Source organism: Rattus norvegicus, chromosome 20 (genome assembly GCF_021556685.1).
Source record: "Rattus norvegicus strain SHRSP/BbbUtx chromosome 20, alternate assembly SHRSP_T2T, whole genome shotgun sequence".
NCBI classification, from domain to species: Eukaryota; Metazoa; Chordata; class Mammalia; order Rodentia; family Muridae; genus Rattus; species Rattus norvegicus.
Genome location: NC_141553.1, coordinates 36,687,237 through 36,707,457, shown reverse-complemented (window position 1 = coordinate 36,707,457; position 20,221 = coordinate 36,687,237). Strand labels below are relative to the sequence as shown.

General features: G+C 42.1%; 1 protein-coding gene across 1 annotated transcript in view; it reads left to right on the top strand.

Moving 5' to 3' along the window:
- The first annotated feature begins 349 nt into the window (after positions 1-349).
- Positions 350-20,221, top strand: part of Tbc1d32 (TBC1 domain family, member 32) — a 227,906-nt gene continuing 208,034 nt past the window's right edge. Inside the window, exons 1-3 of the mRNA XM_087598465.1 lie at positions 350-559; positions 3,457-3,618; positions 15,605-15,782. Of these exons, the coding sequence (XP_087454591.1) occupies positions 405-559; positions 3,457-3,618; positions 15,605-15,782 (495 nt within the window). The 5' untranslated portion in view covers positions 350-404. The remainder of the gene's footprint in view (positions 560-3,456; positions 3,619-15,604; positions 15,783-20,221) is intronic.

The window sequence follows — 20,221 nt, the reverse complement described above, 5'->3', positions numbered from 1 at the left end:
TCCCCTCCCTCCTTCCTGCAGGTCAATGCACCCGCCTCCTGGATTCACCCCTCCCTTGGGCGGGTCAGCGAGATGACGTCAGGCGCAGCCGGGCGGTTTCCCGTTAGGCCCGCCCCCTAGATCCTGAGGTGTCTGTAGTTCCTGTTGGGGTCCGCCTGAGTTCTGCTGGTATGGACGAACGTCAAGCAGCTAACGCCAGCCTCAACCAGTTCCTGCACTCCAAACCCAGAGCCGGGTCTTCCAGCACAACGCCACTCAACCGCTGCCCCGCCCCCAGGCGCTAGCTGTGGTTTCCTAGGGAACGACGCTGCGCGTCGGCGGCGAGTGGGCCGGGTCGCGCGTGCGCAGTGCGCTATGTTGGTGGCGACCCCGCGGAGGTTGCAGAGATTTGACTGCCGCCCAGCATGGCCCATTTCTCCGGCGAGGATGAAGTGATGCTGCAGGCGATGCTCCGGCAGCTGTTCCAGAGCGTGAAGGAGAAAATCACTGGAGCTCCCTCCTTGGAGTGCGCAGAGGAGATCCTCTTGCGGCTGGAGGAAACTGACGAAAATTTTCACAAGTAAAATCGAGTTTATAAGTTTTTAAGCAAACCAACCACGGGTCCAGGAAAGCTGAAAAAACGATTTGGATATCGATATTTGATATTTTTGCGAAAATAGCTGATTGGCGGTTCAGTGTTTTTCCCCTCTCCTTTGTCCCAATGCTGAATTTATCCTTTTTCAAACTGATTTCTCAAGAGCCTCTTCTGCCTTTATGTTCTTTTCTGTCACAGAAGCTTAAGAACATTAATTGTAAAGTATTCCGTTCTTTAAAGACACTTGGAATTCCTTTCACATTACCTAAAAATAGTGACTCCCCCTCCCTCCAGGTCCTTTTTTTTCTGGTCTGTTACTTCTCTGCCTGTTGTAAGAAGCCACTTAACATGGCAAGGGCGTTCCCTACTGAATCAGGTCTTGGTGCCTGTGAAGGAGGTGCCCACTGAAAGGAAGCAGGTTGCCCAACTTGGAGGAGCAGGGAGAAAGGAAGTGTTGGGGTGCTACCTGAAAGACCTTTTACAATGCAAATGCTCCTTATACGTAAAGTGTTTTCTTTGGAGTTTGCTCGTATAATTAGTTAAACCACTCAGCTTCAAGGTCTACCTCCAGGCGTCCGATTATAGTTGTAGCCCTTTAAAATCCAGTGTTTGCCTTTCGTTTGGTCTCACAGCTATTTTTCTTGTGATGTTGTTTTTGTCTGTTTATTGACTTGGTCATTCTGGTGCTGGGTGTTGGAACCCTAGCCTAATGCCTGAAAGGAGGCATTTTCTGTTGCTTTTATTAACTTGGCTATCCCGAAGTTCAGTTGTTCTAGAAATGGACATTAAGGGACCCTTCATTTCCTTTAAGGTTCTATGTAAAAGGTTATGTTTACTTGTAGTTTTATTGTGTTCTTTACAATTTCCTCAGGTTCTCAAGGGGATTTTTAAAGACGTATAAAGAATCACTGTAGAGTTTCTAATTTAATAGTCATGAATTTTGAGCCCTGCTTGCTGGGTTGCCCAGGCTAGCCTGGAAATGACTATTTTACTTCAGCATCCTAAGCGGTGGGAGCTTGTATTAGCATGCCCAGCTTGGTTTTTTTTTTTTTAAATTTATGATTATACTTATGGTTTCCTTTGCTTTTGCTTATTTCCATATTAAATTGGTGCTGAACACAATGATTGGGTGATACTCTCGTTTAGAGAGACTGGCAGTCAGGATGCTTTTGTTGTTCTGTTTTCTTTTGGTTAAAGGTTCACTATATATTTTAGAAGTACAATATAGAACATTTGGCACCTTCTCAAATAAGAGTGGATTTATTACATATCCATTTGTTTGTTTTATGACGGGCTCTCATTTTGTAGCTTTGATTGGCCTGAAACTTGCTATGTAGACAAGGCTGGCCTCAAATTCACAAGAGATGTGCCCACTTGTCTCTGCCTCTGGGGTGCAGGGATGACAATATACAAACCTCTACACCTGGCATACTCCCACTTTAAAAATAGTAAGTCCGTAGTTTTAGTATTTTATCTTGGGATTTTTTTTTCAATTTTATTTAGATTTTCAAACTAATTTACATGAAGATTTTCCTTAGCATTCTCTTACCTTAATATTTATAAAATCTGCAATTATATCTCCCTTTTATCAATCCACATTATCAAAAGCTTATATGGATACTGAGTTTCTGGGATATTAGCAATTTCATAGGTAGATGCTGTTGGTGACCATTGAGTCAGTGAGCGATGTAATTTCAGGTATAAATAAACCAAAGTGGGTGGAAGTGTGGTCACTGGGAGAGAAGTAGGTATAGACAGTACCATTGCATAGCCTGTCCCTTCCTCCAACAACCTCCATTGTTTTTCTCTCTAAGCTGCAGATCCATGTTGTCTTTCTTCCCTTGAATATGGCAGAACATACTTGAGGCCTTTAGAAGGTGAAAGAGAGAGAATACAGAGTACATGTCTTCTCTCTCTCTCTCTCTCTTTCTCTCTCTCTCTCACACACACACACACACACACACACACACACACACACACAGGGCATTTTGAAATTTAGTTTCTGGTTTTCTTTAGTTTTATGTCAGTTTTCCAAGGAAGTCACAAGTTCATCCTTAAAAACAACCACTGAATTCTCTTGGGAAATGTAGGTAATAACACTGGTGAGGGAACGGTGGAAACCCACATGTCTTTGCCCAGCTTATCTGTACTTTCCTATGTAAAGGGAAGGTTTTCATTAGTGGAGGAAGCAATGAGGCTTCTGGCTGTGCATTTGGAACTGCCTCAGAGATGTGGGAGCTTCCAGGTGTCTTTCCTTATAAGCAAAAAGCTGCAAGATTCAGATGTGAATCTTTGAGGACATTTTCAATTTCTTTTTGTCTTTTTTGTCTTCAACACTGGGCTCTACCCTCAGCTGCACGAGAGTATATTAAAAGATGGTTTCTGGTGTCACCGAAAGGAAGATTTAAACTTTTTCGACTTATTTTGAAAGTAACTGTGTGTGTGTGTGTGTGTGTGTGTGTGTTTTGTAAGAATACCTATGCAGTAAATTGTATTCTACATTTAATTCAGTATTATGAGTGGGCTATATCACAGTCAGTTGCTCAGGTATTTTACTTAAGAAGACTGGTCAGTCTAAGATACAGAACTTGCTGGCATAATGGTATACATCTGTAATCTTAGGACTCAGGATGCTGATGCAGGAGGATTTTGAGTTTGGGTCCAGCTTGGGCTACGTAGGGAAACTCTGCTCCTCTATCTTAGCTCTAAGTAAATAACAGCGTAGAGTTAGGGTCTGGGGTGTTCTTGCCAGCAATTACGTTCCTAATGACAAGGCAAAATGATCATAACGTGTTACAGGCCTTTGTGTGCTAGATCTCCTGGACCTGATTAATAAGTAAGAGTGTGATATTTACCACATTTTATGTCTATGTCTGTCTCAGCTATGAATTTGTGAAATACCTCAGACAGTACATATGTAACACGTTGGGGTCGATGATTGAAGAAGAAATGGAAAAATGCACATCTGGTCAGAATCAGGGAGAGGAGTTTGGCTATGACACCGTTGTGCAGCACGTCACCAAAAGAACGCAGGAATCCAAAGAGTGAGTATGACCATAACAGTTACGGCCGTATTTTACAACGCGTGTACTCCTTACCCTTCCACGAGTTCCTTTAGCTTCCTGTCTCTGCAGGAAGTCTCTGCAGGTCTCTGCAGATACTGCAAGTCAAAACCATAGATCTAAAAATTAAGGTCTGGGCTGGGCAGTGGTGGCACTCGGCAGGAAGAGGCAGATCTCTGAGTTCAAGGACAGCCTGGTCCGCGGAGGTGGTTCCGGGACAACCAGAGCTGCACAGAGAAATGCTGTCTGGACAAAAATAATTAAAATCAAGAATCCACACTTGAGTGGGAGCACGTGATATTTTTCTTGGTGGGTCTAAGTTGCATCACTTAATGTATTATTTTCCAGTCTCATTTTCCTGTGAATTTTATTTTTCTTTTTTTTTAAAGGTTTATTTATTTTTTATATATGTCACTGTTACTGTCTTCAGACACCAGAAGAGGGCATCGGATCCCATTACAGATGGTTGTGAGCCACCATGTGGTTGCTGGGAATTGAACTCAGGACCTCTGGAAGAGCAGCAGTGCTCTTAACCACTGAGCCATCTCTCCAGCCCCTTATTTTTCTTTATAGATGAATACAATTCCGTTGTATGTAAATAACAGAATTTCATGGATACCTTCGTTAAATCCCGTTCATCATTCCGTGGTATGTTGTCTGATCTCCACGCGTCGGTGTATGTTCTAGGGTTTTCATTGCTCTTGATTTGTGGTCACATTCTACAGTGATCAGGTAGAACACGAAAGATGGTTTTAATTTTCCTGTAGTTGTTGAGTCTCGCTTTGTGCTCTAATCTGTGATCTGTTTTGGAAAACGCCGGGCTGCTGAGAAGAATGTATCCTTCGCAGCATTTGAGTCAAATGCCTTGAAGATCCCTGTCCAGCCCGTTTGATATCCGGTGTCATCTTTGATCAATGATGTAAGGTAGTTTTGCTACTTCTGGTTTCGTTATTGTTGCTATTAAGAAGCCCGTCCATGCTGCGGGTGGGATGTTGAAGTCACCTGTTACTGTTGTGCAGGGTTAATCTTCAACTGAAAACCTAAGAGGATCTATTGCATGAAAACAAATGCATTTTGGTTCTGGGAATGGATCTTTAAAGCTATAATGGCCTCTAGTAGTTTGTTCCCTTATGAGTCTGAAGTGACATTAGATATCTTTCCATTAGTTTTCCTCTGGTATCTGCTTTGTCAGTGTTTAGAGCTGTGACATCTACTTGTGTCCTAGGTCTGTTTGCTTGCTGTGCCCTTTTCTATTCCTTTACCCAAGCTGATTGTCTGCCTGTGTGGTGAGATGTGTTTCTCAGAGGCAGCAAGTGTATGCTTGTGAGTTCTGATTCAGTCTCCTGCTTTGTATTTTGTGACTGGAGAATTGAGACCAATAATATTCGAGTTATTGAAAGTGTATATTGATTTCTGCCTTTTGTCACTTTTTGTTTTTTTCCCCTCCTTTCTCTACTGTTCACTATTATTCTTATAGAACTATTATTCTAGTGTTCTTTATTTTGTGGTGTAGTGCATGGTCTTTTTTTTTTTTTTTTTTCTTTTTCTTCAATTATAAGGGTTCTTTTATGTATTTTCTAGAGAAATGTCTTAGTGGTCATAATTTCTTTAGCTTATTTTTTAGCATGGAAAATTTTATTTTTTTCTGTCAGTTATGACAAATAGGTTTGCTGGGTGTAGATTGTGGGTTGGTGGTTGTCTTTGAGAACTCAAAGTGTATCTGTCCAGGCCCTTCCGGATTCAACATCTTAGTTGAGCAATCTGCTACTGTTCTGATGGACTTGTCTTTGTGAGTTTGTGTTTTTCTCTTTTCATGTTCAATAAACTTTTATAAGAGTTGAAAAACTGTTGAAGGAAGACTCCAGTCTAAGACAATGTACAAAGAGAAAGAAGTTTTATTCTGCAGAAGCAACCAGCATGCTGTGGTCAACCATTCTCCAAAATGACACCTCAGATCAAGGCCTGCAGGCCTTCTTAGAGGGAACCAGGGGAACTCTCTAGAATGATTTGGTAATCTCTTCTGTGATTGGTAGGGGCTAAGCGATGACATTAGTATAACTTTGACTGGCTATGTTAGTTCTTCTAAGTATTTACAGCGTGGGTTAGGTATTCTAAAATTTCATTGGTGGGTTCTGGGGAGGTGACAGGGGTCTGCTTCTGATTGGCTTGTGCCAGGTGGTCAAGGTCTGTAGCTTGTGCCAGTAGTCAGTGATGTGCATTCCTGTTATGAACGTTCAACTATGAGATGAGCTAGGATTGCCCAGCACGGATGACCCATCTCGGGAGAAGATAGTTCCCATTCTTGTGGTTATCCCCAGGCTGTTCTTTGGGAGGGGATTTTATGATCTTGGTCTGGATTTTATGGTCTGTCCCTGGAGCTGATGCCTTATGGCCTTCTTTTCAAATCAGGCCTGGTCTTTTAAGTGGAGACAAATGGGGTTTATGTTGTCCTTTCATTTCTTTGCTCTGCATATTTATGTTTGAGCTATAATATGATGATGGTATTGTCTTCTGGTCTTGTCTATTTGATATCCTGAGGGCCTCCTATGTCTGTCTGGATGGGCATCTCCTTTGGTAATTCTGTGGAATCTTCTGTTTTAACTCTCTAAGAAACATTTCCTGAGCATGTGGAACTGGAATCTTCTCATTTTGTATCTATGGTCTCCAAGTTTGGTCTTCTCAGAATGTCGTGCACACCTTGTGCTTCTCGGTGGACTCACTGTTACCTCATTTTTTGCCTGGTTTGCTTGCTGCAGTTTCTCAACTCAGGGTCCCAGCTCAGACACTCTGTCCTGTCCTTGATCTGCCCGATTCTGGAGACTTCGCACAGAGCTCTGTATTCGATTTACCAGGCTCTCCGTTTCCAGCATCTCTGATTTCGTTTGTCCTCAGCATTTCTGTTTCTTTGCTGCATTTCTCCTTCAGAGCTTGCACTCTTTGTTTCATTCAGTTTTTTCTATTCCCAACCACTAGCTAATCTTCTTTGAACCTACACATATGTACATATGTGGTTCTGATCATTCCCTTGAGTTTTTCCCTGTGATTCTCCTACGCCATAGCCGCAGTCTAAGTAGGTTTTCTCTTTTCACGTTCAATATACTTTTGTAAGGGTTGAAAACCTGTTGAAGGAAGACTCCAGACTCAGACAGTGTACAAAGACAAAAGAGGTTTTATTCTGCAGAAGCAACCAGCATGTTGTTATATTTGGTGTTTTTTATATTTCTGTGCCTAGTTTTCTTGCATCATATATATTTAATTTATATATTTTTATATATTTATAATTTATATATTTTATATATTTATAATTTATGTATATATTATAAATTAAATTTTTTTTTATTAGAAGTTGACTTTTTTCGGGCAGAATTGAGTGTGTTCTTCAGAAAATACTTCCTCAGCCCAAGAGCTCAGTGTGCCTGATCAAAACTCTGTTTTGTTTTGTTTTTTGTTTTTGTTTTTTTAATGGAACAGTAACTAGTAGCAACCACAGCTGCTTTAATGTGCTGGACAATTAGACTCCCCGTTTTCTTCAGTACCGTTGTGGGATAAACACTCAGACTGTGTAGAAAGATTTTAGTTAATAAGATTAGGGTTGGGAGGGAAGTAGGGTAGATTAGCATCAGGATTAAGTATTGGGTTGACTTTGAGGTGAAAAACAAGGTGGTTAGAGTAGCAAGGAAGGGAAAGGTGGGACCCTGGTGGGGTCCGTAGGGTTAGAGATCGCTAACAATTGTGGGAGGTTAGGGTGTATGAGTAGAGAGAAGGGGATGTGATGGAAGAAAGGGGAGGGAAGAATACATGTGGGAGAGCTGGAGATGTAGCCGAAGGGTAAAGTGGATGGAGAAACATAAAACAGGGCTGTGTAACTTACAAGCAAAAGCAAAATCCTCATGGGGTATAGAGAAAAACCGGAGTCAGCTGGCACAGCATCAGCAGTGAGTTGATGGGCGAGCTTCTCAGATCCCTCTGGTACCACATGGTGCTGTGCTGCGAGACTGGGAGCTGCAGTCCTTGGTCTCTGCGGCCTCAGCGTTCTGGTGTTTCAGGCATGTAGGGGAGGTTCTCAGTCCTTTTTCTGGTAGTTCCCTTGGATCTCAACTAACACTTGTGCAGGCCTGGTATGTTAGGAGCACACTTCCCTCAGGTCTGCTGCTCCCTCCACAATAATACTTCATTAGGATTGCTTGACAGTACCCCGCAAACCATGGCACTCACATCCTGTAGTGCAGTGGTTCTCAACCTGTGGGTCACTGCCCCTTTGGGGATCGAAAGACTCTTAGGGGTCACAATCAGATATCCTGCATATCAGATATTCACATTAAGATTCATAAAAGCAACAACATTATAGTCATGAAGTAGCAACAGAAGTAATTTTGTGGTGGGGGGATCACCACAACATGTGGAATTGTATTAAGGGGTTGCAGCATTAGGAAGGTTGAGAACCACTGTGTAGAGCAAACACTGCTCTGTGTAGCCCATAGGGCTGCCCGTGAGCTCCCTGTACACGCTCCTAACCTGTTGTCCATACTTTTGCCACCATGCCAGTCTTGCTCTTTATTCAACAGTCCATCTCTCAGGAATGTCCTCAGTTTGCCTTGCTGGGTAAAGTGCCTCGATTGCATGGGGGCATCTCAATTCACTGTCATCTTTGCAAGGCCTGCTGTTCTCAGTTCTGCTTAAGCCAATAACCTTTCTGGGCTCCAGTCATTTCCTTATTTTGCTTCCCTCTCTTTTGTCACTCCTAAAGGATAAAATCCATACCTGTCCTCTGCTTATTTCAGTGTCTCCTCACGAGGATGGGTGTTCTACAAAGCTAAATTTTTATCTGATTTTTTTGGTTTTCTACTTCTGCATCTTAATGCCTAGAACATGTGCTATATATTTTAGGTTCCTTTTAATTAAATTAAAGTGTTTTATTTGCCACTATAAATAGTTCAATGTTACAAATTACAATACTTTAAATGTTTGTTCTCTAGCAGTGTTAGAAGCTTGGTCATCATTGTGGCAGAATTAGTGGGTGATAAAATCCTGAAGAGAGGCTAAATACAAGAAAATTAGGCCATTGAAGACAGCCGTTTCAGAGGGGATCAAGCCAGTCCTTATACCCTAGTTACTTTTACCAAGACAGTGAACCAGCATGCATGTTTCCCACAGAGAAAGAGATCAAGGCGGATGGTATGGAAGGCAAGACTGCTCCCTCTCTATTTGTTGGCTTCTGGTCTTGTCCTATTATCTATCCCTTCTCAAACAATCTTGATTTTTTTCATGCTGTTTGTCATGGTCTTGACTAGAGCTGGGCAGACTCTGGTGTAAGTGTGTGGAACACTCAAACTGTGAGATAAACATATATATATATATATATATATATATATATATTTTAAAGAGATTTATTTGTTTTGTGTATGTGAGTACACTGTCACTCTCTTCAGACACCGGGAGAGGGCACTGGATCCCATTACAGATGGTTGTGAGCCACCATGTGGTTGCTGGGATTTGAACTCAGGACCTCTGGAAGAGCAGTCAGTGCTCTTAACCCCTGAGCCATCTCTCCCTCTTTATTAATGTATCTGGGCTCAAGATTAGTTTTAGCAAAGGGAAACAGATTGTTGCTGAAAGTAAACTGTCTTTAACAGTAGCTCCCCCCTTCGCCCTTATGTATCAAGTACTCTCCATACGTTGAATGAACAACTCCAGTTCATTACAGTTGGTATACTGTAAAGAATAATAAGATTTTTTTTACCCTTTACCATAGCATAAAGTGAAATTGAGCGTACAGTAGTTTCAATTTGGTATGATAAGTGCCACAATCCATGCAAAAGGCTGAATGGAAATATCAAGGAAGAAATATATTAGGCAAAATATGTAATGCATAACTATAATTGAGAAGCATCAAACACAAGCCCCAAAGAGATTAATGTTCCCACAGGAGCCCATGAGTGACAGATTGGTCGGCGGATCTCTTCAATGTCTCCATGCCAGGTAGCAGGTTCCTTTCATTGTGGTATTTCACTGTCTCTTCTTGCAGAGAGGTTGACAAATGTCGCCTATAAAGGGACATATAAAAGCATTTTAGACTTGCTAACTGTACATTGTCAACAGTATGAAAATAGCCTTAAGTAATATATAATAGACTGCATGTGCTTCAGTAAAATCTATTTAATGGAAAGTCAGTTTAGAGCAATAACATGATGTCTTAGGTGTTTTTCTATCACTGTGAAAACTTCCACCAACTAGAGTTCAAGGACTTAAATATATGAGCCCAAGGGGGCTCTTCTGATTTAAACCACCAGACAATAATCTGCCAAGTCCAGTATCAGACATACTGGACTCTGAACGGGAGTATGAATCAGCTACTGTATTGTAATGCAAGAAGTCTAATTTAGTTTTAAACTAAACTTTCAAAAGCTAGTCTGGACAGGAGTTCTGTTTCTTTTGTGGCAACTACTGTTTACTGGTGTTACTCACTGGGATGAAGTGGCAATATATAAATATTATTAGCAAGATTAAACCATTAACATATGGAGCAAAAACAGTAAAGTTGGAGTTTCTTATTTCTTGCTTTAGAGAAAAATAGAAGAGTTGTGTTGATCTTTGGGATATATTTTAATACCCAGTCGTCTGTGTCTAGCAGCTTATTCCAAAAAGAATACTGAAAGTAGTCAGACAATAGAAGCCTTTTCATGATAAGTGCAGAGTTGTAAAGGACACTATTAGGAAATTATTTAAAAAAAAAATCTCTGCGTAAGCTATTTAACTTGTCCTCCTTTAGTTCATCCATGTATAAAATTTAGAACAGTTACTACTTCACAAAGATTTAAAAGGGCCTAATGAGTGTTTGTCTTGTGCTTTATGAACTGTGGATGACAGACTTTAACTTGGACAGAGAGTATTATCTCCTTAAAAGTATTTGTGGTTCTGGAGAAATTACTCAAAGGTCATGTGGTAGCAGTACCTTTCTGCTGTAATAATTCCAATCATCTTCTGAATTAAACAGTTCAATGTTTATGTCTCCAGTACTGGGACGTACGAGAGCTTCCTTTTAGGTGCCTCATGTGATTTAGTGAGTTTGGAAACACATAGGCAGATTTCCATTGTTGATCTGGTTTTCTTTTCTTGAAGCTTTCTGTTTCCCCAGCCTTTATGCAAATGTTTCCTGCAGCATCATAGGGAGGTATGGGAGGTATGGGTGGTACCAGTATTCTGTATCTGCTTCCGTTTGCATCCGAAAAGCTCCAGGGGCCACTGTTGGGTTTGGTGTCCATTTAACCCTGAAACTAATGATCGGTTACTTAGGGTTTTAAAAGATCACTGCTCGTATTTCCTCTTCTGACCATTTCTCATGGAAGTGTTTTACAGAAGAATTCGTAGTTGTCTTTTAAAAAATCCTGTTAAAAGCATTTATGTCCAAAGAGAATTTTCAGATAATCTATGGATTTAATAATCCTCATGTTTTACTTTTTATGCTTCTTCATTAAACTACTAAATTATCTGTCTGTCTGTCTGCCTGCCTGCTGCCTCCTCTTCCCCTTCCTCCCATGCTTGCTCCCTCCCTCCCTCCCTCCCACCATCCCTCCCTCCCTCCCTCCATCCCTCCCTCCCTCCTGCCTCCTTCCCTTTCTCCCTCCTTCTCTTCTTTCTTTTTGAAGCAGGCTTGAACTGGATCTGCCTGTCCTCTCTTGGACAGCTGGGATTAACGGTATACCGTACCACATCCCGCTAAATCACTGGATTGTAAATTTAAAGGAGTGGGGACATCGTGATGCTTATGTGAACCTGACTACAGAGAGCGCTGAGAGCGCAGTGTAGCTACTGTGGAGGCACAGCCTTTTGTTTCTTTGAGACAGAATCTCACTCTGTAGCACTAGCTGTCCCGGAACTTGCTTTGGAGGTCAGGCTAGCATTGAATTTTCAAAGACATACTTCTCTCTGCTTCTTGGGGGCTGGGATTAAAGGGCTGTGCCACCATGCCTGACCAGAACATCGTTTGATGGACAGATCTTAATGGTTACCAGAACATTTTCCTTGCTCCCTCCGTCCTTCTGACAGAACATTTCTCTGTGGGTCAGGCTGCCCTTGAACTCACCCTGGTGCAGGCACAGATACACATACAGGCAAAACACCCATCCATATAAATGCTAAAGTAAAAATAAGTCTTTAACACCCTTCATAATAGATCCAAATAATATAAAGTACCTCGGTGTGACTTTAACCAAGCAAGTAAAAGATCTGTACAATAAGAACTTCAAGACTCTGAAGAAAGAAATTGAATAAGACCTCAGAAGATGGAAAGATCTCCCATGCTCATGGATTGGCAGGATTAATAAAGTAAAAATGGCCATTCTACCAAAAGCGATCTACAGATTCAATGCAATCCCCATCAAAATACCAATCCAATTCTTCAAAGAGTTAGACAGAACAATTTGCAAATTCATCTGGAATAACAAAAAACCCAGGATAGCTAAAACTATCCTCAACAATAAAAGGACTTCAGGGGGAATGACTATCCCTGAACTCAAGCAATATTACAGAGCAATAGTGATAAAAACTGCATGGTATTGGTACAGAGACAGACAGATAGACCAATGGAACAGAATTGAAGACCCAGAAATGAACCCACACACCTATGGGCACTTGATTTTTGACAAAGGAGCCAAAACCATCAAATGGAAAAAAGATAGCATTTTCAGCAAATGGTGCTGGATCAACTGGAGGGCAACATGTAGAAGAATGCAGATCGATCCATGCTTATCACCCTGTACAAAGCTTAAGTCCAAGTGGATAAAGGACCTCCACATCAAACCACATACACTCAAATTAATAGAAGAAAAACTAGGGAAGCATCTGGAACACATGGGCACTGGAAAAAATTTCCTGAACAAAACACCAATGGCTTATGCTCTAAGATCAAGAATCGACAAATGGGATCTCATAAAACTGCAAAACTTCTGTAAGGCAAAGGACACTGTGGTTAGGACAAAATGGCAGCCAACAGATTGGGAAAAGATCTTTACCAATCCTACAACAGATAGAGGCCTTTTATCCAAAATATACAAAGAACCCAAGGAGTTAGACCGCAGGAAGACAAATAACCCTATTAAAAAATGGGGTTCAGAGCTAAACAAAGAATTCACAGCTGAGGAATGCCAAATGGCTGAGAAATACCTAAAGAAATGTTCAACATCTTTAGTCATAAGGGAAATGCAAATCAAAACAACCCTGAGATTTCACCTCACACCAGTGAGAATGGCTAAGATCAAAAACTCAGGTGACAGCAAATGCTGGCGAGGATGTGGAGAAAGAGGAACACTCCACCATTGTTGGTGGGATTGCAGACTGGTACAACCATTCTGGAAATCAGTCTGGAGGTTCCTCAGAAAATTGGACATTGAACTACCTGAGGATCCAGCTATACCTCTCTTGGGCATATACTCAAAAGATGCCCCAACATATAAAAAAGACACGTGCTCCACTATGTTCATTGCAGCCTTATTTATAATAGCCAGAAGCTGGAAAGAACCCAGATGCCCTTCAACAGAGGAATGGATACAGAAAATATGGTACATCTACACAATGGAATATTACTCAGCTATCAAAAACAATGACTTTATGAAATTCGTAGGCAAATGGTTGGAACTGGAAAATATCATCCTGAGTGAGGTAACCCAATCACAGAAAAACACACATGGTATGCACTCATTGATAAGTGGCTATTAGCCCAAATGCTTGAATTACCCTAGATGCCTAGAACACATGAAACTCAAGACGGATGATCAAAATGTGAATGCTTCACTCCTTCTTTAAAAGGGGAACAAGAATACCCTTGGCAGGGAATAGAGAGGCAAAGATTAAAACAGAGACAGAAGGAACACCCATTCAGAGCCTGCCCCACATGTGGCCCATACATATACAGCCACCCAATTAGACAAGATGGATGAAGCAAAGAAGTGCAGGCAGACAGGAGCCAGATGTAGATCGCTCCTGAGAGACACAGCCAGAATACAGCAAATACAGAGGCGAATGCCAGCAGCAAACCACTGAACTGAGAATAGGACCCCCGTTGAAGGAATCAGAGAAAGAACTGGAAGAGCTTGAAGGGGCTCGAGAACCCATATGAACAACAATGCCAAGCAACCAGAGCTTCCAAGGACTAAGCCACTACCTAAAGACTGACCCTGGGTTCCAACCTCATAGGTAGCAATGAATATCCTAGTAAGAGCACCAGTGGAAGGGGAAGCCCTGGGTCCTGCTAAGACTGAACCCCTAGTGAATGTGATTGTTGAGGGGAGGGCGGCAATGGGGGGAGGATGTGGAGGGGAACACCCATAAAGAAGGGGAGGGGGGAGGGGGATGTTTGCCCGGAAACCGGGGAAGGGAATAACACTCGAAATGTAAATAAGAAACACTCAAGTTAATTAAAAAAAATAAGTCTTCAAATGATATATTTTCTCCTTTGGAGACATTTTAGACTCGATGAGCTGAGGGGATGTAGAAGTTTTCTAGTTTTGAGTCTTACTTCAGGAATCTGTTTTCTGCTACCACTTGGAATTGTTTCTGTGGCTTTTCTAGGAAAGTCCCACTGACCACTTAACTCCTACTTAGATCCTGAGAAAACATAGAATGTCTCGGTCAGGGATATGGGAGCTGATAGACATGAAGGAAGGAAGGAAGGAAGGAAGGAAGGAAGGTGGGTGGGTGAGAAGTGAGAGAGAAATGATTTGAGGGATAGTAGTGAACTGTACTGTAGCATCACAGCCTGGCTTCTGGAGGTGTGATGGGAACATTTTTTTTTATCTTTATTAACTTGAGTATTTCTTATTTACATTTCGATTGTTATTTTCCTTCCTGGTTTCCGGGCCAACATCCCCCTAACCCCTCCCCCTCCCCTTCTATATGGGTGTTCCCCTCCCCATCCTCCCCTCCCCCCCGTTAACACCCTTCCCCCAACAATCACGTTCACTGGGGGTTCAGTCTTGGCAGGACCCAGGGCTTCCCCTTCCACTGGTGCTCTTACTAGGATATTCATTTCTACCTATGAGGTCAGAGTCCAGGGTCAGTCCATGTATAGTCTTTAGGTAGTGGCTTAGTCCCTGGAAGCTCTGGTTGCTTGGCATTGTTGTTCATATGGGGTCTCGAGCCCCTTCAAGCTCTTCCAGTTCTTTCTCTGATTCCTTCAACGGGGGTCCTATTCTCAGTTCAGTGGTTTGCTGCTGGCATTCGCCTCTGTATTTGCTGTATTCTGGCTGTGTCTCTCAGGAGCGATCTACATCCGGTTCTTGTCGGCCTGCACTTCTTTGCTCATGTGATGGGAACGTTTGCTTGTGTCTTTGGTAACAGAAAAGCATGTCACGGGGAAAGCTTGGCTTAGAGCTGTATTGATTTTACCACATTACTTCATATTTCCAGATAAAAAAGTATAAGAAATCATATGCTTTTGGAATGTCTTCTTTTAATTTTCTGAGTTTTTTTTTTAAATTGGATATATTTCTTTATTCACATTTCAAATGTTATTCCCTTTCCTGGTATCCTGTCCATAAGCCCCCTATCCTCTCCCTCACCCCAAAAGGGTATCCCCCCCATCAACCCCCATCTTACCACCCCACCTCCACATTCCCCTACACTGAGTCCAGCCTTGGCAGGACCAGGGGCTTCTCCTTCCACTGCTGCCCAACAAGGCCGTCCTCTGCTACATATGCAGTTGGAGCCATGGGTCTGTCCATGTGACTCTTTGGCTGGTGGTTTAGTCCCTGGGAGCTCTGGTTGGTTGGCATTGTTGTAATTTTCTGGGTTTTCAAAACAGGGTTTTCTGTGCAGCCCTGGCCTTTCGCCCGCTTGTTGTGCCATTTTTATGAAACAGAAAGTTGGATTTTTCCTTGTTAGCATTATGTTCTTAAAGAATTTTTCTTTCATACAGTAAGAAATGTACCTGGGTATCTTGAGTTCATTTCCTACGTCTGCCTTGAATTTAAAGGTATAAGGAGATGATGCATTCCCTGAAGAACATTATGATGGTGGTGGTCGAGTCGATGATCAACAAGTTCGAGGAAGATGAGACACGCAGTCAGGACAGGCAGAGGAAAGTGCAGAAGGAGCAGAGTGGCAGCTGCTGTACAGACAACTGCTCCGACAGTGACTCCTCCTTCAACCAGGTGGGCTGTGCTCCTCTGTAAGCCTAGCAACCTGGGCTGTGTCAGTGAGGAGAGCATGAGCTGGGCACAGGGAAGCACGCATGCTAACTCCTTGCTGCTCTTGACTGCCTGGGTGATTTGACTGTCCAAGGCCCTGCCTCATGGAATCCTCTTCGTGATGCACTGTACCTTGTAATTATAAGTTTCACATCGCTCTTCTCTGAGTTTCTTTATAACAGGATGTCTTGTGACACCTACAGAAACCGGGACAGAGATCTTGCACTTCTACTAACCAGGACCTAAGTAGATGTTCTTGTCATTTGATTACAGTAGAATTAGGAAAACGGTAGACTTGAGACTAGTCCTAATACTAGACAAGGGAAAGCAGCTAGATATGTGCCAAGAGCCCCTGACAAGCTTCCAGGCCAAACACTGTCAGTCTCTCCACCTGCACCATTTGTCAACAGATGTGAGAAGGAAGGCTTCTACCGCCCGGTAATAGTTACAGATCACTTTCCTGCACATCTCAAGGCCCGGGCTTAAGCTGTCACAGATAAGGAAGAGCATCCTTAGAAAGTAGACCTAAGCGTGTTGCAAAGATCGATTGGAGGAGTTTGGATCACACATGAAGAAATAGAGGCACAGTGACACTGTTGAGGCCGTACGGTTGTACAGTGGTGACCACAGAAGTAATCAGAGCCAGCTCACGGTGGCTGTGCTCAGCTGCCTTTGCATCGTTGGTCAGGAGAGACCCTGTCGAGCTGTGTACTCTGCGAGTCAGGCTGACGCGATGTGACGGAGGATGTGAGAGAGACTGGGAGTTTCCCATGTTATAGTTCATAATAATCTCTCAGGAAGAAGATAACCTTAGTGTATTCACTGGCTTGGCTTAATTGCTTAACTGTGCTTCTTCAGAAATTGAAAGACAGACTTACATCAGGAGCTCACCATTAAATGAAATTACTTATTTAATGAGCTTCTTTAATGCAGTGAAACACAAGAGAAGAGAAAAAAGAAACATTTGTTAATATGCCCCGGCCCAAATGAAGGTTTTCAGATCTACCAAAGCTTAATTGAGTAGCTAGGAGTTCATCACTTGCTAATTCCCATATGCTAAGTTAGTTCTAGTAATTAGAATAACAGATCTTTCCGGTTTGGAGTGAATGAAGTCATAATTCCAGATATTTTTGTTTTTAAGTTTTGATTTGCTGGGATTCTTCAGATGACATCATACTTTCAGCTCTGTGGCTTTGGCTTGCACACCGGCAACCTTTGCATCTTCTAGCGTCTACCTTATGAAAATGACTGTTTCAGGAGAGTGTAATTGGGTTGAAAGTGAGCTCTGTCCATGAGGACATTATGGGCTGCCTGCTCTTTCTGAAAGGCATGTATAACATATGGATGCTAGAATATCCCTGATGGCTCTTTGAGAGCTATACTTGTGAGCTTGAAGAGGTGTGTGGGGATGGCTTTGCTTGGTAAAGAGATGCTTTGACGGGTAGCTGATCAAGGTTACTCTGAATTACTCTGTAGAGGTCCTGACCCCAATCATCCCTAAGCATCGGCAACAGTGTTTGGTTTTTTTTTTTCCTGACCGTGAGTTTGATGGCAGCTGGGAGAACCGGAGTGCAGCCCCCTGCTTTAGTCCATCCGGTGTGTATATGCCAGGAACTTTATGTTGACACACCAATCAGTGACATGAGTAGGTCAAGAGAATGACAATCTTTGCTCCTGATACTTGCTGGACTGAGAAGTATCTCTGTCTCAGGGACTAAGGTCAGACATCATCACTTGACCCTAAACCTCTGTCTGTGAGAAGCTATTCACTAGTCTGAAGTCATGTGTTCCCAGATAAGCCACCTTGCATCAGCGCCCAAGAGAGATAGCCTTTAGGAGTAGCTGGTCTTGTTTGTACCTTGCCATCGGCTAGCATACTGTTAGTATAGTAGAGCTGTTACTCTTACCACTCTGGCTTGCTGCTAGACTCTGGGTCCTTCACTATGACATTAAGAAGAAGGACTCTGCCTTGTTAGAACTCCACTAACCACTGCCAGTCTGGTTGATCCCTTCAGAATTGGTGCTTGCTCTGGGCTGAAATCAATGTATCTGGATTTTTCTATAATCAAAACCTATGGTTAGCATGTAAAGCAATGGGTTTCCTTATGACATTTCACGGACATAGGCCATTATACATTGTTCCCACTCACCCCCTTTTCCACTCAGTCAGCCTCCTCAATGCCTTTTGCTTGCTCGTCCCCTCCGTTCTCCCAAGTAGTGTCAATTCTACCTTCACGGCCTTCACACAGACTAATTTACATCTAAGTTTTGTAAACAAAAGCAAGTGTGGCACTTGTCATTCTGAGTCTGGCTTACCTCTTTAAAACAGTGACTGTGGCTTTATGCATTTTCCATCCCTGTCTATCTTTTCTTTATGGCTGCCTTAAATTTCCATGGTATCTATGTACTACTTTTTTTTATCCATTCATCTTTTGATAGACATCAGAGGTGATTCCATTTCTCAATTATTAAGATAGAACAACAATAAATGTGCATGCACAAGTATCTTTGTGGTATGTTGACTTACAGTTCTTGACTATGTACACTATGTACAGTTGGGGCAGAGCGGAGTTCTATTTCCAGTTTTTTGAGGAACATCTGTATTGGTTTCCAAGTAGCTGCTGTCATTTATGTTTCTGCCAGCTGGGTAAAGGATCTCTCTCCCCATAACTTCACCAGCCTTAGCTGTCTTGATGGTAGCCATTCTGACTGGGGTTAACCAGACTGTGGTTCAAAGCTGTTTTAAATGGCATTTCCCTGACAGTTAAAGATATTGAACATTGTTTCACACATATATTTGCCACTTGTATGTCTTTTATTGAGAACTATCTATTTGGCTTATTAACTCATTTATTGATTGGGTAATTTTTTTTAATGTATTTAAGTTTGGACTAAAATTAATTTTAGATATTAATCCTCTGTTTCATGTACAAGTGACAAAAATGGCTTTGCATTCTGTAGATTACCTATTCATTCTGCTGATTGTAATTTAATGTTGCTGTTGTATTTTTATGAATGGAATAGTTCTCTCATTATTATTTGAAAGATTATAACTTGATCATATCTGGATTTTTATCTATTACTGAAAAACAAGGGATTTATTAATATATGGAGACTTGCAGATACTGAGAAATAAAGAAGGGATGATAGGTTTTACCAAAATTTTAAGCAGCGCAATGGAAGAGTTTGGTATTGGATCCTTTCCTGCTGAAAAATTGGAATATTCCCTCCAATATACATTAAAATTTTACAATTCTTGTCCTTTCTTTTCTTCTATCTTCTCTCACATTTATTTAACTTTTTAACTATTTAATGCAGTACAGAATAAGTGTTATATTGCTTTGAAATGGGCTAGCTGTTCTCTTAAAGGAAACCTACCCCAGGAGGTATAGTTTATGTGAAGTCACTGTATAGTGACTGCCACCTGTTGGTCTTACATTGTTACCTGTTTAAGGCATTAGCTTCTTTGTTTTATAGGAAAGTGTGCTATGTGATGAGCCATCCTTTGGTCCTTGTGATAGGCAGAGTAATTTCCCTCCCTAAGATGTCCGTGTACAAATCCTTAGAGCCTGTGAGCATGGGACCTGGGGCAGGTAGGACTTTACTGATGTCACTACGTCGTCTTTGTGTGAAGTGCAGTGGCCTCCTCATGGCCTTGCAGAGTCACAAGGGTGTATGTGTGAAAAGCCCAAGGGGATCAAGGTAGATAGTGTGCTGTGTAGGTTGCCAGGGCCACTGGACTAATGTGTCTGTGGGCTGGAGCATGGAGTAGAGGGACAGGAAGCTCAGACAGGCCCCAGAGGCCGAAAAAGGGGAGGAAATGGATTCCCTCTCCTGGGAACAGCATACACTCCATGTATTGCTAGGATCTGAGCTCTTCTTGTTGAGATTTTGTGGAGTGCCTTCATCCTACCCTAGGTGTACTGCCTTTCTCATACTCTTCAGAAGCTAGGGTTTCCATTCTCCTAAGGTGGTATTAGCATTTTGTCACAACTCTTCAAGCTTTAATGTCTCGAGCTTAACTCATTTTCTGGCCTCTTCTGAAATCCTCCAGACTGCGGCGCTCTGGTGAGGATGCCTGGATGACATAGAGAGTGCAGCGGCTATTCTCAGCCTCATGAGAACAGTAAGATCAGGTGTAGCACAACCGTCCGCTGACGGACTCCTCCACTTTCAGCTGCTCCAGTTGGTGTTTTCTGTTTTTTTTTTTTTCTGATTGTTTTGGAAAAAACAAACAAACAGAAAAGCAGGAACCTAAAGTCTTAAAAACATAGAGGTCCAAGGGGAAGATGGGTGAGACTTTTAAAAATGGGAGCACTAGTATCATCTGGTCTCATTAAAGTGGATAGTTTGGGAGAAAACCTGGTAGGCAAGGATTGTGCTTATGTTTGCCTATTTCTTGG